Source organism: Miniopterus schreibersii, assembly GCF_964146895.1.
Source record: "Miniopterus schreibersii genome assembly, chromosome: 12".
Taxonomy (NCBI): Eukaryota; Metazoa; Chordata; class Mammalia; order Chiroptera; family Miniopteridae; genus Miniopterus; species Miniopterus schreibersii.
Genome location: NC_138112.1, coordinates 57,055,954 through 57,072,749, shown reverse-complemented (window position 1 = coordinate 57,072,749; position 16,796 = coordinate 57,055,954). Strand labels below are relative to the sequence as shown.

The following is a 16,796-nucleotide window of genomic DNA, read 5'->3' as shown; positions in this document are numbered from 1 at the left end:
CACGTCTGTAGCTGGTACATTGTGAATACCACAGTATTTGAGGAAATATCTCCCAGTATTCAAAAATTGTCTGATTTCATTAAGGATGTTACTCTCTTCATTGACAAGTAGAATTCCAACATGCCTTCGTTATTTTAACTTTCATCTTACTCTTTCATGTAAAGAAAAATATTAGCCAACATTCGTGTTGGGAACCATACTTATTCATCAATTGTAACCACAGTTTGGCTACAGATACAATAGATGCATAAAATAAACGAAAGCATTCTGTAAGAATCAGTGAGCTATAAAAAAATTTACAATAAAGAGTACTGCATGTTCTATTATGATTTGTGAATGCTATATTTTGTTGATATTACTGTATTACACATTTACTGTTTAACAGTATTGCATATTCTATTAAATAAGTGAATTGTATATTTTATTATTTGTATATCAGTAAAATTTCTAATAGACTTACATTTGATTATATACGCAATATACATTTCTTTCTCAAAGAGATGGTTGTTAAACATTTACCAGCAAACCACTGCCTAAATCAAGAACAAAAACAGGCTGAATCCTCCTTGGTTTCTTCTATCATATAAGTCCATGCCTTTATCTGTAGTTTACCATTCCCCTGTTGAGAAAATTACAAACAATTGTACTAGAATACAAATCAAAAAAAGAGATTTTCCTGAAAACTCAAAGCATATAATTTAACCTGCCCCATCAGCCTTTCCTAAGAAGGCTGCCCTCCAAGAAGGGGACAGCTTTAGGCTGATTTGACCACACCTGAGATCTGGCAAAAATTAGAATCCTAACAGCCTTGGCACCATAACTTAATAAACGTCCTCCCCTTGAATCCACACAGGTGGCTCTTTGGGAGCAGAGGAGAGGGGGGTAGAGGCCTCCAAGTAGGAATAAAAGGAGTTTGAATCTTCTTGTGGAATTTGGAACATGTTTGGGATACACAACTAAGGATCAGCGAGCTCTCACCTTTCTCCAAGCAGAATACACACGAACATCAGGGTTTCCTACACACTTACTTTTACATGATCATTGCTTGATTTTAAAATGTCTTTCTAAAGGTGAAATAAAACAGTTACCAAACCAAGATGTATAGAAATTTAAAACAGTGTTCCTTGGTAGTCTTGTCAACTTTAGGCCAACGCCAATAGCCACCCCTAATAACTAAGGAATTTCCTTCAGTGCTCAAAAAACAAAAATGAAATGAAACTCCAAAGTTTTCTTAACCTAAGTGAAAAAGTTCAGACTTGTCTCTAACTATATCAGATTTCTAACTGTTCATGTTACTCTTGTGTCCTTCCTTGTCCAGGCATTTATTCAATACCATAAATATTTTCCCATTTGTTACAGTCTTATCCTACCCCTCATCTTCTCCTAAATGACTTTTCCCTTAAAAAACAAGAAACAAAAACAAAAAAACACACAAAAGCGGCAAAAGGTCACCATATATCTGTTATTAACTGCGTACCAAGAACTAGAAATTTTTGCAAAACAGATATCCCCCAACTAAAAGGAATGTAATTTTTCACCAATGAAAAATCACAATTAATGTAGATAAGGAAAGACATCTTCAAGTAAGTGGCTTCTGATGTCTTACTTATAATGCTACAAACATAAGTGCACAAAAAGACATCTCTGTCCTGTAAATAAGAGATGAGTCAATGCTACCATCATAAAATGTTGACATACCCACCCACCGCAAAAAGGAAACCGGTTTCAGACCGTCTTACAGAAAAGAAAGCATGAAGCTAATCTTGACAAATGCTAACACTTTTACTTAATCGGTATGTTCTGGAAACCCAGGCACAGAACTGCTCTCAGGCCCTTACGGAAGGAATGTGTTTGGTGAAGGTCAGACTGACACATTAAGGGGGCTCGGAGGGGGGAAGAGTGGGAGAAACCCAATCAGTCTGACATCCTACCAGGTAGCAGCCATGTGTTATTATATTTTGTGTTGGTCATAGTAAGAATGAAGGGTGGAGAAGCGATACATTTCTAACAAAAACACATCCAAGAAATTTACAAAACAATATGGGGACAATCGAGGAGATATTTTTACTTACCAAGCTCTGCTATCTGCATAGAAAGAACATGTACTTTCAACCACAAAGATATTTATTAACTTAAAAAAAATTTTTATTAGACCCTTCTTTTTCTGTAACTAGTTATCCCAGAGTAAAAGTAAAGAACTCTTTGGTCATCACCCAGTATCTTGCCCTCTAAATAAGAACACTGAGGTGTTTTCCTACTTGACCCTTAATTATTAATCCACACCAGTTGCCACCCACTCATGAATCAGAAGGTTAAAGGGATACATCATGTATTAATATTAAAATCTGGAGGACACTAAATGGCAGATTACTGCAGCTTTAGCCAGACTTAATTCTATACTATTTCTCTATTCCTATAGGAGGCTCTACTGAGTTCAACAAGCTGTCTTCACTATATCGAGAAGCATTTCCCCAACTCATGTCTTTTTAATGTGCCAAACTTCAGAATTTCCTAATAAATTGACGTTTTTAAAAGAGGAATCTCTTGTGAGGCTCTGGGACCTGACTACCTGCTTGAATCCTGTCACTGCCACTTGCTAGCTGTGTCATCCTCCACAAGTTCTTTAACGTGCCTTTTGTGAAGTACTGGTACTACTAATATCCACCTTATGGGGTTGTGTTGACGACTTCATGAGTTAATAATACATATAAAGCATTCGGAACAATGTCTGGAACACAATAAGCTAACTCTTGCTGTTGTGTTATTATATTTTCATGGTGAGCATATGTATAGTTTGACGAGAAAGGTCTGCATGTACTTAATGAGAATAATTAGATAACTAGAAAAGTATTAAAATATCTACCTAGAAAATAAGTTTTGTAGAGAATTTCCCAAATGATACTTAAAAAAATTAATTTATTTTACCAGTTTAAGCTGACACAGGGTAAGGGCCTGCAGCTATAAATACTCAGTGCCACGCACAGATGCTTACCACTGTTGAATAATGTATTTCAACATTTTCTTTTGTTTAACATTTAAAAAAAGTCTTACCTACCAAATAGGGGGATTTATTTGAAATAAAATGACAATAGTCTCAATATTACCTCTAGCCTAGGTAGATTTCTACCTACAAAGTAGGTCTCATATAGACCGTTACATCTTTGTGAGGTGTCTTCCATGGCCTGCCCAACGCAGACCCCACGCACCACAGTGGCCCTGGCCCCGCAGAGACAGCCAGCAGCTGAGGCTGCCCTGTGACCTGTGCGTGGAGGGAGGTTTCCTGTTTCCCCGACCGCAGACAGGTCTGGCCTGGGCAATGAAATGACCTTCTCTGCCACCCAGTGGGCTGCCTCTGTTGGAGCCTGACTGATAAGGTTCTCAAGACCGAAGATTGGACACTAACTGATACAACGGCCAATACAGAGGCCTGGAGCCTCCAAAATAAAAACTGAGGTAACTACTTTGGGTTCTGAATTTTGACCAGATTCAAAGCTATTTATTAAAAGCAACACGTTCTATATCAGGATTTTATCCTTAGAGGAATTAAGCTCTAATTTTTTTAAGCTTATATTCTTCTAAGCCAGCCATTCAGAGGTAGAAGTTGTAATACTTTACTTCAGGATTTCAGGTTCACAGTAGTTGTCGATAATGCAAACAAACCCCTCCGCACTTTCTGCCTACGATTACCATAAAAGCACGAAGAGAGCCAACACAGAGAGCGTACGAACTGATTTAAGAGTGGCCATGGCCCGGCCGGGCGTGGCTCAGTGGCTGAGCATTGACCTGGGATCTCGGAGATCGCGGTTCGATTCCCGGTCAGGGCACACGCCCGGGTTGCGGGCTCGATCCCCCATCAGGGGCGTGCAGGAGGCAGCCGATCAATGACTCTCTCATCACTGATGTTTCTCTCTCTCTCTCTCTCCTTTCATCTCTGAGATCAATAAAGATATATTTAAAAAAAAAAAGAGTGGCCATGTATGAACACATTTGTGTGATTACTGAAGAACAGGACCTTCAGCTATTTCAAGTGGAAAATGCTACCTATTAAGACAGAACCATCTCAGCAGCAGTAATAAAACTTAGGAAGCTGCATACTGAAAAGTAGTGTGTGAATTTTGGCATCTCACAGACCTAGGTTCAAATCCCAGGTGTGGTACTTCTGAGCTGTGTGCCTCTGGCCAAATTACATAATCTCCGAGTCTGTTTCCTTATCACGCCTTGCGATAATTGTAAAGTAGGCTTTCCCTACCTCACAGAATTCATCTCAATTCAAACACGATAAGCAAACACCACTGTGATTAATTTTTCCCCGTTTCCTCATTTTATAGGTAAGAGAATATTGAAGCACAGAAATAAGGTGTTTACTAAGAGTGCAGTAATTTATATAGTTGAAATTAGGCTTAAAATACTCTTAAGTATGCAAGCTTGGGAAACAAAGAATGTACTAAATGTCACTAGTTCTATTAAGAAGGATGGTAGTTTATTAAGTACCATCCTATAACTTCCTGATAAATGCCATTCCCTATCAGACAGACTGCTGATGAGCCACTGATGAAAAGTGCAGAATAAGTGCAATTAATGTGATTAAAAAAGTAACCCCTCAGATTTATATACTTTATGCTTGATAAACTGCTATGTCTAATATCACTTAATTTGATCACAGCAGCCGTATCTTTAAAAGGCCCAATTTTGTGTGTGTGTGTGTGTGTGTGTGTGTGATAGGAGTATACCAAAATTTCATAAACAAATTTCAGAAAAAAATAAATTATATTAGCCCTGGCTGGATGGCTCAGTTGGTTGGAGCATCGTCAGGTGCACCAAAAGGTTGCAGGTTTGATTCCCGGTCAGAGCACAAACCTAGGTTGCAGGTTTGATCCCTAGTTGGGGTGCGTATGGGAGGCAACGGATGGGTTTCTCTCTCGCATCAATGTTTCTCTCTCTCTCTAATCAATTAAAACGTATCCTCAGGTGAGGATTTAAAAAAAATATTTTAGGTCTGGAAAAAGGAAAATCATAAGTAATTAATGATTTTGCTAATAATTTCTCAACTTTTAACAAAAGTCTAAGTTTCCCTTAATTGTACCTATTCCAGACAGTAGAGGTTAAATTAGAGCATCCAGACAAGCCATACCTTCCCTCCACCCGTGCCTGTCCCCATCTCTTGCAACCAATGGAGACACTAGAAAATAAATCTTTAAAACCCACAAAAGTATTTAAAAGAATTTCATTTAGAAAAAGTTTAAATATCTTCTGAAATATGCCATTTGCTGTTCATGACTTTTGTACCCTGGCGATGGGGGCCATGGAGCTCTGTCCGGACTGGGAGACGGCATCACCGCGGCTGCATTACCTGACAGCGCACACCCACCCACACATTCATAACCCACCCAGCAAACTAACAGCCATATTCTTCATTTCCTCCCTTCTTGAAAGCCACTTGACCTAGTGCAGAATCTTAGCTCATGCTTTCATGTAGCAAAAGCTTCCAGCTGGTTCCTGACTGCTGTCCCCTCCCTTCTAACTGACCTGGCAGGTTGTGGCCAGGCTAAATCTTAAACTAAGTCTGCATTGTTACTTCTTTCTTCAAAGACCAACAAACGTTTCCAACTGATGTCACATTTAAATCAATGGTTCATTCTTACCTGCCACACATTTGGTTCTTTCATTTAGTCACTTACCTGAGACACAGTCCATCACGATGCAATGTGTAATGAGGACACATTTTCCTTGAAAACTAAGATTTAAATGCCATTTTTCTTTTTCTCCCACATTCTAAGTACAATATATTAACTCACAGCACCACCTACCTTTCAATAAAAGGTTAGGAAACTAGGTTTACTTTTAGCATAATGCCCAAATGGCTGGCTTTTACAAGGTAGAATGTAACTAAGTCCAAAATGCAAAAGGAAAAAAAATCTAAAATTACGAGTTTCATTTGACACTATCTACAAAATACCAATACCAGTGCACATAAGTTTCTTAGTAATCTTCCAAACAAAGGCATCTGGCCAGCACTATACTAATAATTTTAATCTGACACGAAATAGTCAGTGAATAAACTATATCTATAAATGTTAACTAGAGTTGCAATCGGGGAGAGACAGGGCTGTTCTGACTTACAAATCTAATATTCATTGATATTTTCCTGCCTAAGCGTTAACTGGCATGTATGTTCCCTTCCTTAGAAGTCTTCTCAATATTTTAGTCACGTTCTCTGTTTAAGTGAGAAAAGAGGTGACCAGGTATAAAATTTCACTTTTATACCCTCTCTGAGTGGTACCCGTCAGTGCCACAAATCTATATAAAATGTGGAACAGACCTGCTCAGGCAGCACAGCTCACTGTCTACAAAGATCCAAACCAACTACCACCGCAGTCCCTCTCAAATCACTGTTTATTCTTTGAATTCATGCTGAAAAAGGACTTTTTCTACAGAAACTACAATTTCCTCACATAAACCTAAGCAGTATAGAAATATTAGAGAAAATCCTTTTTAGTCAGCATGAATGAGCATTTGTTCCAATAGCTGAGAAGTCAGTCAAACCATGAGAAGCAACTGATTCTATGAAAAGCCGGGTTGCGGTGTCCATGAAGAACTAAAGTATCTTAAATCTATAGAGCATTTCTCCCGCGCAGATCACGCAGCCCCGTAAGGCAGGTTGGGGTGGGGCTCGGTGCCCATTTCACCCACAGAGAAACAGATGCATTGGCTTATGTACCCCGGTCCATGGAAAACAGAACCCATGCCACAGGGTATGTATGATGGTCTCATGCTCTATTCCTATTTATGAAAATTAGAAAAACAAAACAAAACAATTTCAGTTAAAATTGACTAAAAATAATTTAACATATAAAAGTTAATTTAAAAGTAGCATTTGGCCACAGTTTTCAGAAAAACTGCTAATATAACCAAAGTTTTGAAGACTGTTTTTAAAAAACAGCTTGTTAAAACTGAGCCATTGGATTAAGCACTTTCTTAACAACTGGCTGGGGCTCTAATTATTCTGGAAGGCTGTTTTCTTAGAGCGTGAGTAGCTGACTGTGTCACACCTTACAACTGTACCACACAGTCCTTCTCAGGTGATCCACGTCAGCAGACACTGACATGAGCCTTTCTGTGACTGGATAATTAAATTACTATCCAATTTCAGTGCCATTATCTCGCCAGTTATAGTAGAATCCTTAAAAGAAAGAAACCCTTCTAACCTTTACGATAATTAGTGAAAATTTCATCTCATCAATGGAGTAACAAGGATGGCTCTTACCTGCTTCAGGCGCTTTCTTTTCTACTCTCTTTACCTTCCATATCCACTATTTTCCTTCTGTCATGTTAATTTTACATTCTTCCTTTCTTCCTGTAAAGTCCCCTTTAAGCGGTTCTGGGGAAACTACTAACCTACTTCAAGGTTTCACTAAATTTCTGTGTCCTAATATTTAAACTACAATAGAAATTTTTACCTTTTCTCACATCTTGTTGCATACTTCAAACCTGATTAAAATGCATTAAGAAACAACATTTTGTGTTCAAATCCACACTATCTTAAAATGTTTGGCAGGAAACCGTATAACTTATTTTAATACATTCCAACTTAGTATGAAGTTGAGCAGTTATTTCCGAGGTTTAGATATTTGAACTACAGTTTACCACTGAAACAAATACATTTTTTTGGTCTCTCTTTCTCTCTTCATTTTTTATTTTTTAATTCTTCCTTTTAGAAGTTCACAGTGTCACAGGAGTAAAGAATAAGACTGATAGAAAGCACTCTGAAACATATGGCTTTATATACATAAAAAATTCAGTGTTGCCAACCCCCTAATACAAGGTGATCCTTATTTATTCACTGGTATCCAGAATGAGTTCTGTACATAGTAATTGTTCAAGTCTGTCTAAAGCAGTGCTTGTCAAAGCGAGGCCCCACTGCTAAATTAGTGGGTGTTTCTTTGAAGACTACATCCAATGTAAATAAAATTAAGTATAATTGTAACAATTCTCTGAGTTAACAATTTATCATACATTCTCAAATATTCTAAAATGCTCCAAGGAGCCAAACATAATAATTTAATTTACATCTAGTTTAACATCCCCTTTGTACAGCACCAAGGTTAAAAATGGATCTAACTAAATGTCCTCTTTCTTTTATCAGTTATAGTCTGTTATCATTTATTTCTACAGCATTATGAAAATGAAGACAACTCAGGTCAAACTCTTCCACCTTAAATAAATAAACATTTTACCCACTTCACACTTAAATACCTAATTTTTTCCATACAGTTCATGTTTCTGGGTGACAGCTCTAACTCTGAGAACTAGGCAAGTCGAATAGGATTCTCCAGGTTTGCTTTAAAACTTTCAAGAAACCTGGTAGCTAGTTCGTCATCGACTACGCGGCCGTCACTTGACATGGTGACTGTGATGAGATGGTGCTGCTGCAGCTTGTCATTCCCCTCTTCATCCTGGGTGAGCTTCAGCACAGGTCGGAACCTCCCGACAGCTAAAATGCAGGCCTGGGGAGGGTTGATCACGGCCGTAAATTCATCGATGCCAAACATCCCCAAGTTGGAAATACTAGAGGAAACAGAGAGCTCTGAAGGTGGCAGGTCCTCAATCAAAGACTTTCCCCAAGCATATATTTTTATTTTACTAAAATACTGTGCTATAGAACTTATCCAAGTCAAAGGCCCAAGATAAAAGACTATGTTACTTACAATACTATCAAAAATTGTGTGTTGAATGTCAACACACATACAAGTACTATATCTGATATAAACGCCTATTTGGCCTTGAACTGGAGCTGCAGGCAGTGGCATATGGCAAGAAAAAGAAAAGATGCAAGGACCAAAACGAACAGAGCCGCCGTTTCCCAGACACACTGCACACTGGAGCGCGGGGGCTCCACAGGTGACCTCGTCAGGTCAGTAAGGGAATCAGCTGAGCCACTGGATAAGCATCAATATAAAAAGCCATTTTACATCTATAGACAGGTTGCTGTAATTAGAAAATAAAATTTAAGAATAATGTCATTTACAATAATATCAAAAATATGAAGGAATAAATCTAATGAAACATTTATAAGACCTCTGTACAAAAAATTACAAAGCAGAACTGAAAAAGTCAAAGCACTGAATGAACGATGGTCTATGCCACACTCACCGACTGGAAGACTCAGTGCTGTAAATACTCAAGCTGATCAAGAGTCAATGCAATCCCAATAAAAACCCCAGCAAGGTGTGGTGTGTGTAGGACAAACAACAAGTTGATTCTAAAGCTTATTTCGAAATACACAGAGCCAAGAAAGGCGATCTAAAGGGTGACCGAAACTGGCAGACTTTCACTACTGATATCAAGCCCTTAGCTTGGTGGTACTGAGCAACGGGGAGGCAAACAGGCTAATTGAAAAGAGGAAAGAACACAGAAACAGACTGCACACATGCATGGTCACCTTCTCGATGCCATGGAGAAGCAGTCACCTTTTCAACATATGACACTGTGTCGACATAATATCCATATGAGGAAAAAAAAGAGAATTTTGACCTTTATCTACATACAATAAACAAAATCCAATTTCAGATGGATTATGATCTACATGTGAAAAATTATAAAGCTTCTAGAAGACAACGTAGAATAACTTCATGAATCTTTAGGCAATAATTCCTAACAGAAAACAAGGACCAACTACGAAGATAAACAGGACTTCATTGAAATTCAGAAATTCTGTTCATTAAGAAACACCATCAAGAAAGTTCCAAAGGCAAGGCACAGAGTGGGAAAAGTTGTTTGAAATAATATATATCCTGCAAAGGTCTGTGTATCTGGAAATAAAAACTCCTACAAATCATTTTTTAAAATAGACACAAGACTTCAACAGGTACTTTATCTGATGAATTACCAGATACCCACATGGCTGACAGATAAATAAAAACCGTTTTCAATAGCATTAATTTGCTACCTGACCACAAAGAGTACCACTACATACTTCAAGAATTGTTAAAAATGTAAAACCTAACATTACTAATGGGAATTCTCATACACTGTTAAGTATAAATTTGTGTAACTATTTCTGAAAATTGTTTGACAGTATCTATTAAAGCTTTTAATCCAGGGATTCTACTTTCAGTGCATACAATGAAATTATTTTATACAGTCATCATAAGACACTAATAAAATGTTCATAGCACCATTATTTGTAATAGCGCCAAACTTTAAACACCGCAAACGCCCAACAGTAAACTGGATACTGACATATTTATACAGCATACTACAGAATACTGGATACTGCAGTGATAAATGAGTGCTTCACACAGCAACATGGTTCCTCTCCCAGACATGAATGTTGAGTGAAAGAAGCCAGACACTAAGAATGTGTGCTTACATAAAGATCAAAGCTAGGAAAACAAATCTATGGTGAGGATTCAAAGAACAGTGGTTCCCTTTAAGGGGATGATTCTCAGGAAAGGTAGAGGAAGAATATCCTGCTTTGGTCAGTTACACAAATTTCTTTATTTTGTAAAACATTCAAGGTACACTAAGGGCACTTAATTGTGTGTAAGTTACACTTAAACAAAAATAGAGCTGATAATAACTGAACCGTCTAAGTGTTAATATTTCCCCTCAAAGTACCTTAAAATAGATTACAAATAGAAAAGAAAATAGTTGAGGTTTATAAATCTACTGGATTTATATATTTTTTTAAATATCAAAAACAAACTCTGTCATTCTATGAACATTTGAATGAGTTAACTAGCTAATCCTAAAGGGTTCCTACTAGCTTTGATACAAAAATCTAATTAGTCTGAAGAATATTTTCATGTAATCTGTTATCTAAATACAATATGTGATATTTAGCTTAAATTTTAAAAAGTTTCAGAAAATAAATAAAACAGGTTAACATGGATTCTATAAATCTTATATCTATTCGATGCTACTGGTAATCAGAGTTTAAATTTTACCTGAAAGATCCTCCTTGGTATTCTTCAGGTAACAGTTTTCCATCTCTTGCTTTCTTTGATAAAGCCTGTGAAAAATGCAAAATGTGTCAACCAATGCTATGTTATACATAGTATACGGTACAGCATTATATTTGTACAAGGACTCTCATCTCATATGCTTTGCTTTGACTTTATAAGATGTATATATAATTTCCCCTAAAATTATTTTTTAAATGAACAAGATAGAACACAGATAATCTAAAGAAGCTAAAGATGTAAACCAAAACTCTGGGAAAATCACTTTCCTTTAAAAATTCTTCAAATATTGGAATTACTTTGTGCACTACTACACAGAATGTTTCAGTGTTTGCTATCTTGTCTATAAATTTTTCTTTTAAGATAAAATATTAGAAAAAGCCATTCTTGTCAATCTAATAGTCTAAATAAACTATGCAATGGAAACAAATCTGCAACCAATATATCAGTTTTCATTTCTTTTTAACCTATAACACATAATTTCAGAGTTGTTAAAAAAACCCAGAACTTTATATTTCAGGTTTCAATATTATAAGCATCTTCTATGTTGCTAAGTCTTTATAAAGGATTTTTTAATGTCTGCTTAACATTCTAAAGACTGTATCTGCCAGAATTTACTTAGTCATTTCCCCAGTGTCATAATTTAGTTCACTGGTTTCTTTTGAATGATTTCATATAAATTCTCAGAAGTGGAATTACTAAGCCCCAGAAAATGGTTCTTGATCCTACAGCTGAAGTATTTCCTGAATGAGCTAGTCCAATTTACACTCCACAAAGAATATAAGAATGCAGTAATTTTATATCACTCTTGACAATACTGATTTCTTAAAATTTACAGAGGGAAAGAGATGACACCATGAGAGCAAATTTAAGAAAAGTTGTTAAATTTTCCTCTACGTGTACTTGTAGTTACCTTCACTTCCATTAATTTTTATTTTTCAGTGCTTCCAAAGCAAGGAAACAGAAGCTGAGTCATTACATATGAAAAATTAATAATGAATTATTTTATGAGGAGCAGGGTAGATAAAATAAACCCTGGGCTTATTTAATGTTCTGCATTATATAGCTAACATAAGTACAATTACTACCACTGCTAAAAACTATTTAATTTGAAACAATCTATGATTTCAATTTTGAAAACTAAAACATTCTTTAAAAACCTAAATAGGATCTCAATGTATCACTGCGACTTAATGCAACTGTAACAACTACAGATTTATACTATTTGGATAGAGTTACTTATGAAGCTATTTGAAACCAAAATGAAAAATGAAGAGAGAGACTTAGACTTGTATAGTCAGTGGAATATCAGAAGCAGAAAGAACAATCTGCCAATGTCTTTTTCCTGCCTTAAGCAATATGACTGTTCACATGACTTGAACACGCACATATCATGTGGACCTTGAAGGCATTTCTTTAAAGGCAGATGATCGCCACGTATCCTGATGACCTACCGCACACACTAACACAAATAAAAAGCATATTCATTTTAAAGACTAGATGGCAAGCACAAATAACACACTTTAAAAAAAACCTCTGTAGACTCTAAATACGTCAGCAGGATATTCCTATCAATGAACCCAAAGAACCTAAAAAAAGTAGAACCTGAGGAGGGTTGTTGGTTCTAAAAATTCCTAAAGAATTCTCACTGGATTTTCCTGGTAGTGTGAAAATGTGAACTTAAAATCAAAGCAGGTGTTACCTGAAGCATCCAGCTGAAAGGACATAACAAGATGGCCAGCAAACATTTTAAAAATATATCACATGCCTTATTAATTCATTCAGAAATTTTACTGGGTACTAATGAGGTAAAGTTTACTTCTGCGTTTTTAAACTATTATAATTAACGAAGAATTAAGAACAGTGTGGGATCTAAGGCTTGTTACTATATTACTCTATTTAGGAAATAAGAACTTGGATATGGCCGAGACATGCTTCTAGCACCACACATTGACATCCCTGGGATTCCTGAGGGTCCAAAAGTAAACAGTGCACGTGTTCCTAACCCCGGGGTCCACGATGCATTTCCTGGGATCCACATACTCCTTGGAAAATCAGGTTCAGTAACAGCTTTTATTAAAAACTTTAAAAAATTCACTGAGCAACTACTATTTTCCAAGCACTCTTCTAGAATTGGAGATATGGCAATGAACAGGACAGTCAACGTGAGATAGGAGGGAACACAGACGGGTCAAAAAATAAGGTCATTTCAAAGACTGATGAACTGTATGAAGACAATAAAATAGGGTAATGAATGTAAGAAGCTATCTTAGCAACGGAAGCCATAGAAGGCCTAAGAAAGTGGCATCTGAAGCAAGAAACACCTAGATTTAAATAAGTCCCCACTTCCACTGCTTTCTAAATGCATCATCTTGGGCATATTTCTTAAAGATGTTAAACTCAGTTTCTTCCATGTTAACATGGAGAAGTTTAGGTCCCAACTCCAATACTGGGCCAAGAGAATGATAGGAAATGCTTAGCCTAGTGTCTGGTGTATCATAAGCATAAGAGAGTGAAGTGCTGACCACAGAGAGCAGGTGGGAGGGAAGCAGGCAAAAGAGAAGCCAGCGCGCAGGAAACCCTAAGGGTTGCTGGGCGTTACAGGGAACGCTAAGCACTTCCAGAAGCCCCGGGCGCTGCAAAGCGTTAGGGCTGCCCTTCTCACTGAGGGGAGGCTGCTGACACTGCCCCCTTACCACCTGAACTCTGGTCCTTTCAGGACGGAAGAGAGAAGGAAAGAGGAGGCCAACACAGCTATTCTAAGACTATTCATTACAGTAGTAAAATTGGTAACTTGGTCAGAATCAAAGAAACCTTCCTATAATTGTTAATTTTTAAAATTTAATACAGACAATCATAAGGAAATTCTAACTCTACAGTTAAATTCAATCCCATATGAACTTCACAAGATAACAAATACATGTACTTTCACCACTGTTGAAAATCCTCAATGAATAAAAGGCATGTGCTATCCCAGTAAACCAACCTCTATGACTTTGACTTTTAAATTGGCCAAATTAATACCACCTCTCAATTACAAAAAAAAAAAATTGTTTTTTTTTTAAATGCTTGTGTCCCCTCAAAATTCCTATGTTGACATCAATGCCCAAAGTGATGGTATTAGGTGAGAGCAATTGCATTTTTATCTATAAAACACACTCTGCAAGTCTTTTCAGAGGCGTGAAGAAAGGCTTTAAAAGGACAATTCTACTAAGGTCGCCTGTAATTGTGTCTCACTCGAAGACTCCGAGGGTATGTGTATCAAACTGGACTGCCTTGCATTCATTTATTTATTCTGGGCAAGCAGGTCTGCACATTTATATACCGTCAGCTCCTCAAGAAATCTTACCTTCTACTTTTTAATCCCCCTCATAACTTGTTCTGCCACTACACACAACTGGTCCTTGATAAATGAAAAAAGAATCACTTACCTAAATGAATCTGAAATTTTCAATGCAAACACTACGATATTTCTGACTGAAAACGCACTTAGAAATTACCGAGGCTGCCAGAGCTGACCTACTGCAGAGTTCCCGCTCATTCAGTGTGACAATAGTGAAATCAGATTCTTCTATGTTAGAGCTACAAAACTGCTTTTAAAGAAAGCCAGGAAAAATGAAGCACTTTTGCTTCTGGAATACTAAGTACTTTCAGTGGTCTCAATTCTAGAACAGAAATGAATAAACTTAAGAATAAAATGATGTTTACACTGAGGTCTGTCTAGCAGCCTTTCAGAGAAATGTAGTTTCATCTTTAACTATCTAAACTGTCTCTTTGAGGCTGGATTCTAGACTTCAGGAAGTAAAGCATTCACCTATAACTTGAATGCAGTTGGCCCTACTTTCTCTGTATGTTATTTCTGAAATTTTGAGTGTTAAATGTTCTTAACATGGGCTATACCTGCGCCCTGGCCGGGTGGTTCAGTTGGTTAGAGTGTCTCTCATAAGCCAAAAGGCGCAAGTTGAATTCTCAGTCTGGGCACAAATCTAGGTTGCAAGTTCGATCCCCAGTTGGGGCGAGTATAGGAGGCAACCGATCCCTGTTTCTTTCACATCAATGTCTCTCTCTCCCTCTACCCCCCTCTCTCCTCCCCACCTCCCTTCCTTCCTCTCTCTCTAAAATCAATTAAAAAAATCCTCTGATAAGGATTAAAATAATAATAAAAATAAATAAATAAATAAATAAATGGGTTGTACCTGGATAGAAACTTAAAAACTCCATATACACAAATGATAATCACTTGGAAATACACACACAACTGTATATATAAATATATATAATACATACACACACACACAACTGTATATATAAATATATATAATTATATGGATAGATGTATGTATATTATATCAATCACAGAATGATCAGGCCATACCAACACTTTATCAGAAAGTAAATTCCAGCATTTTGGAAGCACAGTATTTCTCAAGGCATACCTTCACCGAGTCAGCAATTTCCTGTATGCCCTTTGCAGCCGCATCTTTTATGATCGGTGTAATTAAACCTCTATCTGTTGCTACAGCCACTGAAATGTCAATAAAGGGCAGTTGCTTTGGGCCCTCTCCATCCCAGCTCACATTAACACTCGGCATTTGCTATGAAACAGAAACATAAAAACATGTTACTGAAGAAGTAGGTTGATCAAGGTGATTACAGAAAAATAACTATTATTATGCGTATTAGAAAGTGAATATAGCTAGATAGAAGGAAATAAAAATTCTATTTAAAAAGTGGTTTGGATCTCTGTGTTAAAAACCTTTTATGTCTGGGACGAATAATTAAGCATACCATCTTTTTTGAGGCAAGCTTAAGGAAATTCTGATGATGTACATATTTTGATCTCTTTATATCATGGTTCAAAAAAGGCTCCCTTTGTTAAACCTGACTGCTAGAAAGTACTTAATGTTTGTTATACTTTCTGCCCCAACACTTGACCAACAAGACCATGAGAAGGAAGAGAGGGAAGAGGGGTCGTGACATTCATCCACAGTATTCCTGAAAGAGCCTGACTTTCTAGCACAGCCCTGGGCGGTATTAGCAGGCCTTTCACAAATGGCTTCCTTATTTAAGAGAGACTTTCTAGCTTCATAAACACATGATATGTGAGCATGTATATATTTAATATACATACAACTGCAGACTGAGGATGAAAAACCAGATGGAATGATTAAATGCCTGGAAACGATGTGAACTGATAAAGTTGCAAATATCAGAGCAGAAAATGGTGCTGAAAAATAGACATCAAAAACAAATTTCCCTTCTCAAAAATTCTTTGCTCTACACAGAATAAGATCCGTATCTCTCCACATGTAATGTAAACACAGCCATCCACAGTATGATCCAAGCTACCTACCTACCTACCTAACTTGACTTCTGCCCACGCCCCTAAGGTGAATGCTCGCTGCACTCAGGCCTCTCCCTGCCACGCCACGCTCATTCCATTTCATCGCTTTTCAGTTGCTCTTTTCACTTCTTCTTTCAAGGCTCAGCTCATTCCTTCCACAATGCCATTATGTCAGAATAATAAACAACGAAGTCCCAACTTCTTAGAAGATTTTAAATTCTTTAGAGATAATGGTAAAGTAAAAGAGAAAAACAACAACAGCCTCACAAATAAAGAATATTTGGCAAATAAATTTAGAAAGCTATGTAACAAAAATCTATGAGACATAAACTAAATTGGACTCAAAGGAAAATTTATAATCTAAATAATCTTATTTAAAAAGATAATTATAAAGAATTACACAGTGAAGTTTTCTCACAAAATATCTCTAACCAAAATAAACCTAAGGAAATGAAGGAATACATAATGAAACAATATAAAAGGAGCGAGAC

The 16,796-nt window shown here is 36.9% G+C and overlaps 1 protein-coding gene across 2 annotated transcripts in view; it reads right to left on the bottom strand.

Moving 5' to 3' along the window:
- Positions 1-7,762: 7,762 nt before the first annotated feature.
- The window catches only part of PDHX (pyruvate dehydrogenase complex component X), a 46,377-nt gene continuing 37,343 nt past the window's right edge, over positions 7,763-16,796 (bottom strand). For both annotated transcript variants that reach the window (XM_081153693.1, XM_081153692.1), the window contains exons 9-11: positions 15,398-15,556; positions 10,947-11,011; positions 7,763-8,565 (exon numbers count right to left, since the gene is read on the bottom strand). In XM_081153693.1, coding sequence (XP_081009819.1) covers positions 8,307-8,565; positions 10,947-11,011; positions 15,398-15,556 — 483 coding nt within the window. In that variant the 3' untranslated portion in view covers positions 7,763-8,306. The remainder of the gene's footprint in view (positions 8,566-10,946; positions 11,012-15,397; positions 15,557-16,796) is intronic.